The sequence below is a fragment of the Terrapene carolina genome, unplaced genomic scaffold, assembly GCF_002925995.2.
Source record: "Terrapene carolina triunguis isolate 2854851 unplaced genomic scaffold, T_m_triunguis-2.0 Scaffold42, whole genome shotgun sequence".
Classification (NCBI taxonomy): Eukaryota; Metazoa; Chordata; order Testudines; family Emydidae; genus Terrapene; species Terrapene triunguis.
The window spans coordinates 60,701,955-60,719,982 of NW_020664393.1; the positions used below are offsets into that span (position 1 = coordinate 60,701,955).

The 18,028-nt window shown below is 40.4% G+C and overlaps 1 protein-coding gene across 1 annotated transcript in view; it reads right to left on the reverse strand.

Moving 5' to 3' along the window:
- Positions 1 to 3,478: 3,478 nt before the first annotated feature.
- Positions 3,479 to 18,028, reverse strand: part of NBAS (neuroblastoma amplified sequence) — a 381,012-nt gene continuing 366,462 nt past the window's right edge. The window contains exon 52 of the mRNA XM_026655553.2: positions 3,479 to 4,191. Within this exon, the coding sequence (XP_026511338.1) occupies positions 3,916 to 4,191 (276 nt within the window). The 3' untranslated portion in view covers positions 3,479 to 3,915. The remainder of the gene's footprint in view (positions 4,192 to 18,028) is intronic.

Sequence of the window (18,028 nt, forward strand, 5' to 3'; positions counted from 1 at the left end):
TTTAAACTTTGAACTCATTGAACTGAACTAGTTGAATAAACTGAAATGAAGAAAATATTCTCTCTGCACTTGCCAAAGAGGTTACCACTGTCAAAAACTCATTTAACACTTCAACAAACTCTGGTTCTACGTCTTTAGCCAGTGACTTCCTCCAGTTCAGTGGTTTGACTTTCTTCAAAATGTCAACAGCAAACATGTACTGCTTAATATCATTTTTCATTTAATTTACATGATTTTAATAGATTATAGTAAGTTTGGGCCTTAACATAGATTGTCATAGTTTCAAATGTAATTTTAATAGGTTTATTTTAAAAAATAAACCAGAATTTAATTTAAATAAAAAAAAATCTGTTTTTTAAATCATTCATTTTATCCACCCTGTCAAGGAGCAAAAAAATGCCGACCTTGAATCCAATAGACAGGACATAGCTTCATGAAGCCAACCTTGTGAAATTCTCCTTCTCTTCACCATACAATTGCTGGATAGCTTCAGGGATGTGCCTGTTCCTCATCCTGGGTAACATGAGCTTAATCCAGGTGGTCTATTAATGATGGTTCATATGAAAACTCTCCTGACTTTATCTGAGTTGCTCTTGATTTCAAACCAATGTAAATAACAAATGAATCAGGCCATCGTGTGTTTTGGTCTCGACAACTTTAACTACCAAATACTACCCTGTTCACGACTACAGACAGCTAATAAACTATGAACTTGCTAACATTTTCAACCCATGTAGCCCTAGGAATTAGGCTCCAGATCTCAGCCATAGACAATACCTGGAAGAGCTTGATTATCAAAGGTGTCGAGCACCTGCAGCTGCCACGATCATCATTAGGAGCTAGGGTGCTCAGCACCTTTGAAAAATCAGCCCATTTCTATTTAGGTGATTGAATCTGAATGTAAGAGCCTAAATTCTGGCCTGTTTCTTTATAAGGAAATGAACAAACTACTAAGATGAGTTATCTCCAAAGGAGAGATCCAGCTCATGCTCTATTCACTGAAAGTAATATTATGAACAGTTTCCAATTGTAATTCAATTAAATTGACAAAATCCAAGTAGGCACAAGTGTCAATTCAGCTTTTCAGTACCTTTTTATTGTCTTAATAAGTAACAGATGATGAGAGAGTCTTATGGGACAACTCTCATTGTTATCCCATTTGCTAACATATCTTAATAACAATTGTCAGAACTCCAAATCTGAAATCAATCTCATAGAAGAAATTCACAAACACATATTTTGATACATGTATACTCAGAATGTGCCTTCTCTTTTCATGAACAGATGCCTGCATGTGGTGGAAGCTACATTGCTGCAGGCTGGTGAGACACCTACAACAATGTAATACCTCTATCTAATGTCATTGCTGTATGACAGCCAACTGACTGACCACGTCCATATGGCAGGACAGATAAGGTCACAAACACAATTCACTGAGAGTCAAGAGGGGGAAATACAGCCCCAAAAGACAAGCAGCTACCACGAATTGTCTTTCTTAAACAAGTACCACTTACACTGCTTCACAGCCTACTTTGCATTAGGAAGATTATGATAGTTCATTGCATATTGGTCCTAGTGAGAAATTATGTCCAGTTGTCCAATATAACCCATCACTGTGTCTTTTAGAAAATGTTTAAATAAAGTTAATCATCTTCGAGTTCCGGTCAGCATAAGCTGTTTATTGATGAGGGTAGGGGAAACGAACTCTTCTATTTCATCCAGAAAGAAGTGGTTGATAATGTCATTTGGAAAGTGTTACTGGAGAACAATTAAGACTAAGCATGTGATTTTGGATGGAGATGTTGAAAATTGTTTAATCTCTGCAAGTTTTTGGGCTAGAACCACACAGGAACCATACCAACTGATACCAACCACTGTTATCTATCCTGGGTTAGGTTTGGTGTGATGTAATGCCAGGATGTCAGTGGCTCTCTGAACTGCTAACACTGCTGGGTTTTATCTACTGCACTAGCTCTGAAGTGACACAAACACATGGACTCCCTGGAAACATGATCCTGAGCTAACAGGCTGAGAAACGTGATGTGCATTTTTATGCCATGCTGTAGGTGCTATTTCAATGCTTTATAAAACAACCTGTGTGTTTGGCTAATAGCATTGTTCAGTGTTCCAATGCATTTATTTATTTCCATTTATCTTTGGGTTTGTGATTTTTCCTGTGCTATGCCAATGAGCTTTGATTTTATTTAAGATACAGTATTTGGAACCTGCGGCAAAGATTAATTTGGGGAACTTAAATGAAAAAGACCTCAATTCTAATCCCTGAGGTTGATGAATGAAAATGATGGTCATGAATGAAGGAAGCTGGAAGTCCCTTCCTCAAACATTGTTGAAAAGGTGTGAACCAAAAAGGACCAAACCACCTGAAGGATTCAATACATTGTTACAGTCTTCTTAAAGAATTCCAAGCAACTTTTTTTAGGACAAAGTGTAAGTAAAATAAAATAATATATTGATTCAAAGCCACAGATGATACTTATAGGAAATTAACCCAACAATGGTTGTCTGGCAATACCAAAGAAGGACAGAAGACATTTGACATGGATTTAATCAAGTCGCAACACTATTATTAGATGTCTGGGACTACCCGACAGATAAAAGTGTACAGTGGAGGTAACCCCATGTTTATTCCACAATTACCATGGGGATTTTTACCAGCTCCCCCTTTTTTTCCATCCACGTCCCTCCAGCAAATCCATTGCCAGGACCTTACCTTACCTTATCCACTCCCCCTCATCGTAGGAGGATTAAGGTGGGCTATAATAATGGGGGTTGGCTCCCTGCCACACCAATCATAAGAGTCCTCAACCGCCCCCTATTTGCTCCTTTACCAGACACCTCTTTTTAAGTTATTTTCTAAGCCATTTATCCGGTTGTATACCTTTCCTATGGAGTACCTGCACTGGACATCCGCCCTAAATAAAGATTAGAAACTATTGTCTTAATATAGAACTAGGCAAGAGTGAAATTGAGAAGGTAATTTTAACACAAAGCCATAATCATATAAACACATATGAACACCAAATGCTTCTGGTAAAACAGGCTACATAGAATAAATCCATGTGCACCATTTCCCTTACTGAACAAAACTGAAATGGATCTGCTATTCATGTCCATAGCAAATAGGAGAAGACATCGGGAAGGAAAGACAAAACGGTGAACAAAATCTTCTGGAGATCTGAGCCAAGTTTTCTGAAATTGGATGGAGAGTAAAAAAGACCAAACTATAGTACACGTGAAAAAAATTATCAGCTTGCTTCCCCCTGAAGAATACTCAGTTCAGTCAAAAGGAGGGGGAAAAAAGAAAAGGTTTAATAAATGAAATGTACTTCACTTATTGCAAATAAAACTATTGTAATAAGATGTCCAAAACAACATTGAAAAATATCAAATTTTAAGATTTCAGAACTTCTCATTAGTTATTTCTCTTCATGGTGATGACACATTGTTCTAAACACCTTTATTGATAACTATTGTTTTACATTGTGACCAGGATGTAAATGACTTACAAGAATTGTGTGACACATTTGTATAACCCTGCAGCATTACAAGTTACTTTCCTAATTTATAATTTACATATTAATGTGGTTGTATTTCAAATGTTTTTGCCAATTTGAAAGTTTTTACCAGTTTGAGAGATTTACTATATCTATATTGAGAGAGATACTTTTAGAACTGGTAAAAAGTTTCAAAATAACTGAAAGTATGTAAATGTATGTATATTGTTAGCATTTTCCACAAATCATAAGTAGTGATGATCAACTCTAAATATATCACTTCATTAGAAGAACAATTTGTCTCTCATGTAGAAGATCTCCATCTGAAAAGCAGACAATTGAAACAAACACATTATTCAGGCAGCTGTTTTGTCAAAAAAAATTCAGTTTGTTTTGCCACTCAGATCCAATGCTGAATAGCACTGAGGGCAGTACTGTAGGTTCTGAGGGCAGGATGAGTCCCTTTGTAACACATCATAAGAGACCCTGCCTCTGCACTGAAGCCTGCTTCCTGCAGTTGTTTTGCTATTTCCTCTATATCCCAATGCCCCTCTTCCTGGTTGGCCAGTAAGTGGTTGATAAGGTGAGGGTAGAACACAGTTGATATGCACTTCACCACTAATTTCGCATTCAGGAGCAAGGAAAGAATTTCAGAATCGCAGCTGGAATCATCAATCTGCAAAGAAAGAAAAATACACAAAAATAAAGACTGAGTTATTGGTTACATCCATAGATTTTTTTTTTTAAAGGGACATGGAATTTCCCTTGCCATTCTAATCATCAACTATGACCTCCTCCAATATGCTTTTTACTTGTGAAGCAGCAATGGTAGGATGTCCTGCATAGCGTAATAGCAATAGTGATATATACTTTACATGTCCAAGGCAAACCTTTAACAGTCATCATTTATTTTATTAATAAAACCTCACATGAGTCTTACAGATATACCCATTTCAAACTAAGGAACAAAGAAACTAAATAGAAGGTAGTGCAGAGTTTGGAATAGATTCCCAGTATCTTCTCTATAGACTAGAAAATTCCCTTTCTATCTTTACGTTAATAGAAGGATTAACGGAGATTCATATGGGAGATCGTAAGGTAAAACTATATTTTCTGACACACTGAATTCTGTGCACTATACAGGCAAGTGTTTGAACAGAGCTCAGGACCAGAACCCATAACCAGGCTCAGATTTTCAAAGTCCAAAGCACCCAGCAGCTCCCATTGTGGTATACAATGGGTACGGAGTTCTTTTGAAAATTGGGTCTATATCTGTATGGACAATGCTACAGGATTAAGTTTTTAAATTCAATTTTAGTGAATTTAGCAGATAAATCAGATCTAAGTTCCTAGAAAGACAACACTGCTTTAATGGCATAAAGCATCTTACGTCTCCAATGTCCAGAAAAAAAAACTAACAAGCAACAGAAAAGAACGTTGTAAGAAGTATGTAGAAACCGCCTTTCTTTCAATGCAACCCATCAGATAAAATATGAACAAACCAATTAAACTGTTTAATAAATAATGAGTGATTTCCTGACCAGATATTTTTTTTAAATTTAAATTCCATGTCCCTTCTACTCAATATTGGTCCCATTTTCCAGAATAACTGCCCACTACATTTTGATGGCTGGTAGAGCAGGCAGTGTTAATGGCACTCATATTGTTATCTGAAGTGATTTGGTACAGCAGCACAGCTCTCCCACTTCTAGCATACGTAGCTGAATCTATGACATCTCAACGGTGAAGTGACTATGGCATCTTGGAGACATTTGACAACTTATTCCTAGGCAATTTTTGACTCAACCAGAATCATAAATCATTTCATCCTGATTTTTCAGGACAACATCCAACATTTTCTTGCCTATCATTTCTGATTGTCTTTGTCGTCTCTAGCTATACAGCTAAAGCAGTGTAGGGCTTAGCTTCTCAGTGTTTTTGTTAAACTGGCAGGTTGAATTCCCGCTCGCCCCTCTAAAGCATCAGGATGGACATTTCTTGGTTAGATCCCAATTTCCTATTTCATCATTTCACTTCCATTTCTCAGACAATAGGGGGAATTACCAGCTCTGTGCCTTTGTCTGGGAGATTAAATATGCCTCAGGTCCAGTGAGCCAGCAAACCAAACTTAGTGACTAAGGACAGGTCTATACTACCACTTAAGTCAATCTAACTTGCATTGCTCAGGGGTATGAAAAAGACATCCTCCTGAGCGATGCAAGTTACAGTGACCTAAGTCCTGTCCACACTGGCACTATGCTAGCAGGAGACGCTCTCCCACCAACACAGCTTCCGACTCTCGTGGAGGTGGAGTAATTATGCTGATGGGAGAGCGTTTTCCTGTCTGCATAGAGCAGTGGTGCCAAAACTTTTTACTTCGGGCCTCACCTTGCCCCTCTCCATGCCCCCCCTGGAGCTGGGAGTGGAGCCGCGGCTCTGGGAGGGGAAGGGGAGGACAAGGACAGGCTGGTAGCCCTGCCCGGGCCCCAGCTGCCCTCACCCAAACATTCCTCCCTGCCAGTTTGGGGACCTCTGGCATAGAGCATCTTCACCAAATGCACAAAAGTGGTGCAGCTGCAAGTAGCGCTTCTAGTGTAGACCTGCCTTTAGACATCGCTGTTTCTCAAACCACAGAGACTACATTGAGATGTTCACTCCATATGAAGAGGAACATGAAGAATTCAAAAGAAGCCTATGCTGGATCCTGCTGCTCTTGAAGTCAGTGGGACAGCTGCCATTGACTCAACAGGGATGAGACTGAGCCCTAACTGAAGAAACCACACAAGTTATTTTAGAATGAAGAACTTTATTATCTTTAGATCCTTTCACCCTTATGAATGTAAGCATCTCTCTCTTGTTAAAGAGATGATGGGAGAAGTCAGCATGATGCTTTATCTTTATGTATGATACAGAAAAACGTGCAAGAATAATTTGTTGCTCCTTTTTTAAAAGTAGAACACTTTTCCCAACCTCTCTTTCTTTTTTTAAAACACAGGAAGAGAGACAAAATATGGAAACATGTCAGCATGCCAAGAATGTTCATTTAATGAACCATACTCCTTAGATAATAGGCTCTAGCTACAACTACCTTCTTTCTTTGAATTTGCCTTAAACATTACCCTTTATTATTATTGGTTTATTAATTAACTTCCCTCCCTTAGGGACTTTAGAGACTCCTGTAGGGGAAATGATGGATTTTTCAAGGTAAAATGAAAGACAGGAGCCCTGACAGACAAAGATTTCTAACCAGCAGAGGAGCGAAGATCTGGAATAGCTTTCCAAGGGAAGCAGGGGAGCAAAAGCCCTAACTTCTTTTTAAGACTGAACTTGATAAATTTATTGAGGGGATTGTATGATCAGATCACAAACAATGCATATGGCCCATCTGTGACTACTATTAGCTCAGGATCTAACTGATCACCATATCTAGTTGGGAAGGAACTTCCCCCCAAGTCAGATTGGCAGAGACCCTGGTGATTTTCCTGTTCAGCATGGGTCACTCATTAGTTTAAACTAGGGCTGTCAATTTATTGCAGTTAACACCTATAATTAACTGAAAACAAAATTAACACATTAATTTTTTTAATGGTGTTAATCCCATATCTTTGGGCAGGGGTGGAGACAGGCATCGGCTGTGGAGGGATCTGACAGTGTCGTCAGGTGCAGTAACCCAACCCCTTCCAGAGGGTGGGAAAAGAAGAGGAGAGGAGAAAAGAAGTGGTTCCTATCCCAGCTCTGGCTGAGAGGTAGAGATCCTGACCTGCCATGCCCCAATGCCCCCGGCCTGCCCCTTGCTCCTGGGACTGCCCCCCCCACAATCTGTGTCCCACTGCCCCCGGCCGGCCTCTTGCTCCAGGAACCGACTCCCCCCTGCCTCCTCATGCACCGTGCCCCCCTGGCAGGGCCCTTGCCCAGCCCCCACCTCCCCACCATGCCTCCAGCTGGCCTCTTATTCCGGGGACCAACCTCCCCCACACCGTGCCCCATTGCGCCCAGCTGGCCCTTTGCTACAGGAACTGACATCCCCCCCAACCCCCGCCCCATGCTGTGCCCCCTTGTCCCCAGCCGGCATCTTGCTCCAAGGACCAACACCTCCCATGCTGTGCCTCATTGCCCCTGGCCAGCCCCTCGCTCTGGGGGGTACCCCATAGAGAACAGGTGCATGGCAAGCGCAGCCTCTCGCCACCAACCTCTCCTCCCCGCCACATGCCGAATTCCTGAAGTAAAATCCATATCCTCCCTTGCAAACAAGGGTTTGCCCAGTTAAAGGGAGCCCACCTAGCTCAGTAAAAGGAAACAAGCCCCAGTAACTACCATTCCAGAAGCAGCAGCAAGGCATCTCTCTCTCACCCTCCTCCTGCACAAGTCATTGCTTGCTCCCTACCCCAGCCTCCCCAAACACTGAATGCAGATTTCTAAGATGAAACTTTCTTCCTCTTTGGATAGGAGGTGAGCCTGGTGAGCTCAAAAACCCAACCAAACAGGAGCAGCACGAAGAATTCACCCTTCTCCTGCACAACTCACACCCCTCCCATCTCCAGAATACTGACTTTCTGAGATAAAAAACTCTTACCCCTCAGTAAGCTGAGACTCCTATAAAGGAGAAGAAAAAGTAGGACTAAGTGCATTGGTAGGCTCTAAAGTTGTATCTTGTTTTATTTTAGAGTGCAGTTATGTAAAAAAATAATAATTCCACATTTATAAGTTTAACTTTCATGATAAAAGAGATTGCACTACAGTACTTGTATGAGTTGAACTGAAATACTATTCATTTTATCTTTTTTACAGTTTAAATATTTGTAATAAAAATTATATAAAGTGAGCATTGTACACTTTGTACTGTGTTGTAATTTAAATCAATATATTTGAAAGTGTAGAAAACATCCAAAATATTTAAATAAATGGTATTCTATTATAAACAGTGTGATTAAAACTGCGATTAATCACGATTAATTTTTTTAATGGCTTGACAGCATTAGTTTGAACTAAAATGGTGGATTCTCTGTAACTTGAAGTCTTTACGTCAAGATAGGGGACTTCAGAGGTTATGGGTCTACTACAGGAGTGTGTGGGCAAGGTTCTGTGGCCTACAATATGCAAGAGGTCAGACTAGATCATCATGATGGTCCCTTCTGGAGATCAAGTCTATGTGGTACAAATCCCCGACCCTGCATTTCCCTTTTATTTCATTTAGATACATGTTGTACTTCTCACTGACAATCTTCTTCACACTGGCATCTTTAAAATACATTTCTTGATTAAGAACTTTTTAAAAATCCTTGGCACATTATCAATCTGTTGCATGAAATTATCTCCAGGGATGCAAAGCTAATTATTTCAGTGAACAGTAGTTCTTGCCTTACTCTCTGGAGGAACAATTCTAAGAACACTGAAAAAATCATATGGAGTTACCATCATGGGTTATAGCTGGATTTTAGTTTTGTGCTGTGTGGCTCACAACATGTCAGCTTGTGGATGTGGTAAAGTGACTAGTTTTCAGGTTTTAAAGACATTTTGGCTGATAGTGCACAGATACATTATAGACATGTAAAGCATGAATTATTAATTATAATTTGTATTATTGTAGCGTATAGTAGCCCTAGTCACGGACCAGGACTATATTGTGCTAGGCACTGTACAAACACAAAACAAAAAGACTGTCCCTGCCCCAAAAAGCTTACAATTTAAATATGAGACAAATACTCCATATGCAATACACACAGACACCTCAAATACATTTATATTGTCAACATTTTATGGAACACATATACACATGAAAAATACCCACAAAACTCACAGCAATCACATAGTCTTGTAAACACCTTCAAGGCAACTGCTAAAATACATCTACCAGCCCACATTGGAACCCATACGGATTATCATCTAACAACTATAACCCATACTCGATGGGGACTCCATCCTGAAAGAAATTTTCCTGAACCCCCTCTTCTGGCCTTCAAACAACCCCCCAACCTCTCCAAGCTCATCATCAGAAGCAAGTTCCCCACAGACCAGGAAACACCAACTCAAAGTGACGCCAGACCCTGCCAGAACAACAGATGATATCTCCACTGCTACATGATAAATACACCCCCCCCAAACATACCTTACAGGATCCCTGGATCTTGCACATAACTATCACAACATGCGATGTACCTTATCCAGTGCACTAAATGTCCCAATAGCAAATATGTGGGTGAAACCAGACAATCATTACGCTCTTGAATGAGCTCACAAAGGAAAATAGTAAGAGAGAAAAACACCATATCGCCTGTTGATTAATAACATCTAACCATGCTAGTGGCAACGTACTATTGCCAATGATGCATCAGACAGAACAGAATTGAGTTTGTTCTTCCATGTAAGTATTAGTTTTGCACTGTTAGCAGAGGTTAAAAGTTGGTTTTGTTCCTGAACTGAACAGGCATGGCTCAAGGACACACAGGGATTAGATCTCTGGAGTAAGTTGGTGATATTTTTGCAGTCACTTTTCTGGCCAGACACACACTGTGTGCACTGGAATCTGTTTAAAAAGATTCCAACAAAGAAGAAACTGATAAACTAGGTTGCAAGTCAACAGTCATTAATGAAGAAAGAGGTTAGTTACACAGTTGAAGAGGATCTCAAGGAATATGGAGCTGATTATTTTGGCACAATCACCCAGAATTAGTCAAAAACAAATAACTGTAAATTTAATTTCATTTTCCAAGCTTCATTTTTTGTAAATTTTTATGTTACAAAAGGAATAAATTGTTTTGAAGTATAAGGATGTATCCCAGTACATCAAAAATGAATATAAAATATGTAAGTAGGCTAAATATCAACAATTATTTTAGACTAACTAGAAAAAAAGTTATGTTCAAGTCCCACTTTCAACTCAAGTCCGTTGGGTACAGGCAGCATTTTTTGCTGACTACATAGGCTCTCAATCTATGGCTGCTTTAACAGTATAACTGCAAACAGTCTATAGAATTATTGTATTATAAACAATCAGTCTTAACCTTTGCATGCTGACATAAGAAAGAAGACAACACTGAAAGTGTTCTCAGAAATAAGCAACTCTTAAAGAGAAGCTCTGAATCCTATTGACATTCATAAACAACTTAACTGGCTATACTAAGATAAAGTTTTTTAAATTATTCATACACCATATTCACTGCGAGGGGGTAGTGTAGTTATTTCTGGTATGTGAAAGATGGAACTGGCAGTTTGCAAAAGGTTACATAATAATAGAGGTCTGCAGTTTCAGAAAAGCTTAAAAAAAACTGGCTGTTTTATTGTCAGCAAAGGCTGTACAATCCTAGTATCATCACTTCAGCATCATCCTTTTAACTGTAAACATCCATAAAGCTGTCAGCATTATACAACAAATGGCTAAATAATACATCGTACCAGCAAGCAACTGCTGTATTTTTTTCACAGCCATGTTTGTGAGCTGTGCTAGCAGTATGTCAGGGATTCTGACTATTTCACTTTGCCAGATGGCATATTTCCTTTCCCTGTTTAATATAAATGGGAATTGGCCTTCTACAACAAATATGAAAACTAAGTATAGCCAAAGCCAATTGTTTGACTACACTTGTGGTTCATTATTAAAAATATTCAAGAAACCAAGTAGCCTAAGTTTAGCCAGGTTATTAGTCAAAGACAAAACGGCATAACAAAAAGCAATCTTGCAGCTTCAAATATATGCATTTGAGATTATCTATATTAATAGTAGCCCTTTTTACAAGGTAGTGAGCATTCTGTACATCACCCAAGCTTTAAGAGACCAGTCAATACCAGCTTCTTATCTTGTTTCTCTGTGCTATCCTGTACCTGTCTCTTATCTTTGTTTTGACCATCACATTCCAGGTGTCAGTGCAGGCATCCTCTAACTGTACCAGGGCATAGTGTTTGTACTATGACAGGTGCTGTATTTGCTCTTGCCAAGAGCAAAGGTTAGCTATTGAAAAGTGTTACAGGATATTCCTTAGCATGAGTGAAAAGCATTTTGGGAAAAGCACAATACAATTTGCAACTGTATCACTTATTATACTGTCTACGATATTAATGTAATGATTCTAATACACAGCATATACGTTGGCTGACACAATCTTTTACTAAAATTCCACCTGAAGTAATTATGAGAGTAAAAAATAACTAGCAAGAGGCATGCTTTCTGGAATGCAACAAAAACACTTCCAAACACTACAAGATTTACAGAGAATAATGGTAACCTCTTCTGTATTGCCTGCTTTTCAAATATTGCCTAAAAGCTCTTATAAATTCAACCTTTCAGTCACTGACCAAACTCTACTCCAGTTGAAGTGAAGTCAATAGTAAAACACCCATTGACTTCAATGTGTGAAAGAAATGAGCCTATATGAGAGGCCTAGTGCAGTGGTTCTCAAACTTTTTTTTTTGCGGACCACTTGAAAATTGCTGAGGGTCTCGGCGGACCACTTAATGAGCTTTGCAAATGTTGTTTGTACCATTAGCTAACTACTGTAAAGCAATCTGGATAAAAACGCTATATGTAAAAAAACTTAATAATTAACATTTTTTTGTTCTACAAATAAACCACACAACCCACATTTTAATATCAGTAGTCTTACCTTTCTAATGCGATGGAGGTGCCCTCTCTCCCCCACCGTGGCAGCCCCTGAACTGGGGCTGGGAAGGAGGGGGGGTCTCTCTCCCGCCACAGCAGCCAGAGCTGGGGAAAGTCGCCTCTTTCTCTGGCTGCTGCAGCACTGCACATCCCAAATTCCTCCCACCCCCTCTTCTCACCCCACTGCCCCCTCCAACCTACCCTCTATTCCGCCCAAGGCCACCACCTCACCTTCTCCAGGGTCCAGGCACCTAAATAGTGGAGCCACACCTGCACGGCTCCACTAATTAGGTGGGTGGCCCTTCATTCTCTTATGTGCAGTCGCCCAGGCGCGCACCTTAGAGGGAACTATCCGCGGACCACCTGAATGGAACTCGCGGACCACTAGTGGTCCAGGACCACACTTTGAGAACCTCTGGCCTAGTATATAAACTTCCGTTTTTTTTGTGAATATAAATTTTAATACTTTTTTATCTTAAGTGGGACTTATATTAACAAGATCTAAGGCAACTCTGTCTCCTCGCCTTGTTGCTGAGAGCAAATTATGTCACAAATCACATCCAGAATGTGTGGAGATTTTGAGGAATCTGGCACTTTCTGCTCCCTCCAATTCAGCTCAAAGGAGTGGGGGTTGAAGCTGCATCCATGAGTAATCTCCCATTAATCCCATGCTTTTTATATTTTGGAAGTATATCTGGCTTGTGGTTTAGTGACCGATATGGTCAAAGAACCACTCTTAAAAGTGGCGGGTGGGAAGCTTTCCAAAGATCAAGGTTGCCCACCCTCGACCCAGATTGGACCACATTATTGGGGTACAAGACCTGTGTGTGACACTACACCCCATATTCTTCATAGAAATATTGTTATAATATGATTATAGCATAACTATGATATGTTTTGTTCAAGATAAGGCATGTGAGATATCATTGGAAAGGTTATGATTTGCTGAATATGATTATCCTATTTGTATGTATGTATCATTTTTGTATCTAAAATTAGGAATATTGACTATACATCTGTACTACAAAAGTGTTTGTACCTGGGGAACGCCCACCAGACAGACTGCAATCAGTCTGAACCATTAGGGAGAACAATAGGTCTTTGAAGATGCTAATCTCCTACCTTCCTGAAAAGCTTTCCTGGGATGCTACGAACAACCTCTGACTCATGGCTGCTTTGACACTGCAGGATCATGTGATCAAGTTATCTGGTACTGGACTCCATGATAGAATAACAGTATTTTTCCACTTTGAGGGGGAAACCACACTGGAAAACACAGGATTCCTGCCATATGTAAAACCTACTTAAGGCAGGAGAGTGACATAATCAGCGTTCGTTCCTCACTAAATCCCCGCCCAGGATGACTGCTGTGAACATCTAAGAAACAAAGTCAAAGTGGGGGAGAAGGACTGAGCCCAAGCTGGGAAGCTGCCTGGTCTGTGAAAGAAATACCTGGAGATTTAAGCTGCAAGCAAGAGCAGCTTGCCTTCAAGAACCTCTACAATCTGCCTAAAACAACATTTAGGTGAGAAATTACTACTTGTAACCAGTTCCTTTAGTATTTTAGGCTTACATTGCATTTTTTGTTTTATTTGCTGGGTAATCTTCTTTGATCTGTTTGCTATCCCTTATAATCACTTAAAATCTATATTTTGTAGTTAATAAACTTGTTTTTGTTTTCTCTAAAACCAGTTTGTGAAATTCATAACTGTGTGTGTGTGGGGAGCGGGGCGGGGGGGAAGAAGCTGTGCATATCTTCCTTCATCGAAGGAGGAGGCGAATTTCAATGAGCTTATGCTGCATAGTTCTCTGCTCAGCGCAAGACAATACAATTTTGGGATTACACTCCAGAGGAGGTGAGCATTTGAGTGCTTGGCAATTCTCTAGCTGAAGCCTACACCTGCAGTGCTGATTTCAGTGCCTGTGTCTTTCTGCAGCTGGGTGTGTCCCTACCTGTGTGTGTGCTGGAGGAGGCTTGAGGGCCTGGCTCAGCAAGATAGTGTAAGGGAGCCCAGGCTGGTGGAACAGGCGGGCTCAGTTGTACCCCAGTACATCAGGTGGCCACCCGGGGGGGGGGCACCCGTCACACTGTGATTCCCTGATTTGCTCAGAAGATCTCTGGGGAGTGCCATGGGGTGGAACAAGCTAGAATTGCAACCCTAAAGGTCAAAGAAAACACAGAAGCAGATGTGATCCTCTCAGGCCGCCATAACACTAAGGAAGGTCAGTGCCCCTGCTCTCCCTAGACTAAACTGAAGGGAAGACCAGGATTCCATAGGCCATCCCAGTTTTTGACCAGCTGAGTGTCAAAGGAAGCCTGCCAACCAACGTGAGGTACTGACCAGAGACAACATCTATTGGTCACACGAATTGCAGTCTTGACTCTGATGCTCTGAAGACCAACACAAGCTAAAGAGTTAAGCCTTTTTCTTTCTAAGTAATTGTTATCTCTTTTTATACTGGTGATGTCCACTGTATTCTTGATTATTCTCTAACACTTCTTAATGTGTGAATGAGTGTACACATGTGTTTGGTAAGTAATAGTGTGTTCATATCCAAATTCAGCATGAGTCCTATCTCAAATAACTTTGTGAACTCTCTCTTCTAAAAGTGTGTCTATTCACAGAGCACTGCATGGATACAAAATTTGTATCCGCATCCAATCCACGATCTGCAAAAATGGTCCGCAGATGCGGATATCTGCGGATTTACATGGCTCTATCTATGCAAACCACTCTCTTCTAACAAAGGAAGTTAAGACTTGCTGTATCAAGGTGGATAAGGTAGGCAGAAGGAAAGCCAAATGTATAATTCACTCAGTAAATGAAAATCTTGAAGGAGAAACTTCAAAGGGCTGAGAAATAAACTATACTCCCATTCACATTCCAGGACTAGTATTTGAAAGAATTAATCATGTGTTGTGTTAACTTCATATGCTGAATCTTGACTGTGTTCATCCAATGATTGATCAATTGTTGATTCCTAATGGAACTTTTAAAAAATTCTTTGTAGACTGTATAATTCTGACTCTCTATTGAAAATTTTGTAGATTAATAAGTAAATGCAGAGAAGCTATGGTTAGCTTTCCTTAAAAGCATACAGAAAGTTCATTCCACGAGAACCTTATTGTATGATGTATTTTGAAAGTTCCAATAGCCAGTTTTCCATAAGACCTATCGGGTCTACTTAACAGTAAGTCCTGGTTTCTGCTGGTGATGGTGACAATGGAAATTGTGAACAAATTGTTATTCTTTATTATATTTTCCGTGGCAGGCAGATTTTTGTCACATGTGGCATAGAAGTAAAAAAGGCTAAATTTTCTAACTGCAGCTTCTCATCATGTACCAGCACATGCCCCGGCAATTTCTATCCCGTTACAAGGAGGTATTGTGAGTACTGGATTCTACATCATTCTGTTATACTCTCACTAATAACCTGATGGACATACACAGCAACTAAAGAAGTATTTTCTCAAGTACATCAATGGGTTTTGCATCTTTGAAATGAAGATTACAGGGTTTTTTTAAAAACATATATTAGTGATTTTAACAAAAGCAAGTCAGTCATTGTCTACGTATGGGTTCATAGACTACAAACATGTCACAAAGAAACTTTCTATGTAGTAAAGGGCTGAGGAGGTGGTGTTTACAGTCAGATTAGGTTTTTGGTAGGATTTTGCGTGGAAATCTTACAAGGATTTTGTTGCTGAAATCTTATTAACTGACCTTGGAAACTTTAGCTACCTTTAAACAAGAACTCAAAAATGGATTTAACCAAAAAATGGATTGAAAGCAAGAAGAGACTGAGCTGAAAATCAAGTATCAGAGGGGTAGCCGTGTTAGTCTGAATCTGTAAAAAGCAACAGAGGGTCCTGTGGCACCTTTAAGACTAACAGAAGTATTGGGAGCATAAGCTTTCGTGGGTAAGAACCTCACTTCTTCAGATGCAAGTAATGGAAATCTCCAGAGGCAGGTATAAATCAGTGTGGAGATAACGAGGTTAGTTCAATCAGGGAGGGTGAGGTGCTCTGCTAGCAGTAGAGGTGTGAACACCAAGGGAGGAGAAACTGCTTCTGTAGTTGGATAGCCATTCACAGTCTTTGTTTAATCCTGATCTGATGGTGTCAAATTTGCAGATGAACTGAAGCTCAGCAGTTTCTCTTTGGAGTCTGGTCCTGAAGTTTTTTTGCTGTAGGATGGCTACCTTAACATCTGCTATTGTGTGGCCAGGGAGGTTAAAGTGTTCTCCTACAGGTTTTTGTATATTGCCATTCCTGATATCTGACTTGTGTCCATTTATCCTCTTGCGTAGTGACTGTCCAGTTTGGCCAATGTACATAGCAGAGGGGCATTGTTGGCACATGATGGCATATATAACATTGGTGGACCTGCAGGTGAATGAGCCGGTGATGTTGTAGCTGATCTGGTTAGGTCCTGTGATGGTGTTGCTGGTGTAGATATGTGGGCAGAGTTGGCATCGAGGTTTGTTGCATGGGTTGGTTCCTGAGTTAGAGTTGTTATGGTGCGGTGCGTGGTTGCTGGTGAGAATATGCTTAAGGTTGGCGGGTTGTCTGTGGGCGAGGACTGGCCTGCCTCCCAAGGTCTGTGAAAGTGAGGGATCATTGTCCAGGATGGGTTGTAGATCACTGATGATGCGTTGGAGAGGTTTAAGCTGAGGGCTGTAGGTGATGGCCAGTGGAGTTCTGTTGGTACCCATGCTGCCCCCACCAATGTGCCTTAATACTGACTAGAAGGAGCCAACTTTTAGGTGTGAGAGAGTAGTGCTATTTTCAGGCTCATCCAACTATGACTTTTGCAAAGATTAAGCAGTAATTAGTGCTGGGGGAGATGTTTGCCATGTGGACATCTGTCCAACTGAGACCACTACACTTATTTCATATAGACCTCTGAATACAGTGGGGTGGAAGCATCCTGTCAAAATTTATATCAAAGTGTTTAAGATACTGAAAGAGTCTGAAGGCTTTAGGAATTAATGGTAAAAATAAACATATCAATCACGGGACTTACTGCTAGTAAGGGTCTTCCATTGGATCTTTGATTACCTCCTGTCCATCAGGGTGAGTGTCCTGTCCCTGTTTCCATTCCCCTCCATCCCCTCTCCACTGTTAACTGATTTATTGATTCCCTCCACCCCACCTCCCACTGAACTCAGACTCACTTCCTCCATAGAAACTGAGAAGTTAGAAAAGGAGTGGTGTTAGCGAGGACAAGAGAGTGAAGCAAGTTATCATTTTGATGAGTGGGAGAGTTGATTGCAGTGATCAAACTAGGAGTTGAGGGCAAGGAGATGGGCAGCCAATCAGACAGATCACACATTCATTTGAAAGTTGAAGTTGCTGAAGATGAGGCTGGGAGTTTGTGAGGGGAGGAAAAGGTACAATTATGAGTCAAAGTCTGAAAGGAAGGAAGTTGGGGAAGAGATGGGGCTATATTAATAACTCCATAACAATTTACAGCATCAGGAGTTGGACACTGCCAACAGTGGAATACTCTATAGGGGATGTGGTTTCACCTGTTATGGCAAATCCTAAATCCATAAATATTAGAAGCACAGGAGGAAATGGGTAAGTAATCTTAAAAGAAACAAGACCAGAAAGAATAGTGAAACCATTTATTTTGCTTAAGTGTGTGACTTTGATTTTCTGATTCCGCCAAAGCAGAGAAATAAAGATCCCCATTGTGTAGACGTGCCCATAATATTCCAAATGTTTGGAATCAGACAGGATGTTCCTTCCCTAAAGTGATGTCAAGAAAATATTAGACTGAAAGTGGGAAGACAGTCCTACTTTGAATTCCTTCTGAAGCAGCATCTGCTGAAATGCAGTTTTCAATATGCCTGTGATGTGATGTGTGGTGGTTCTGTGCTTAGTAAATTCAACAAGGCAGTTTGAAACCAGGAC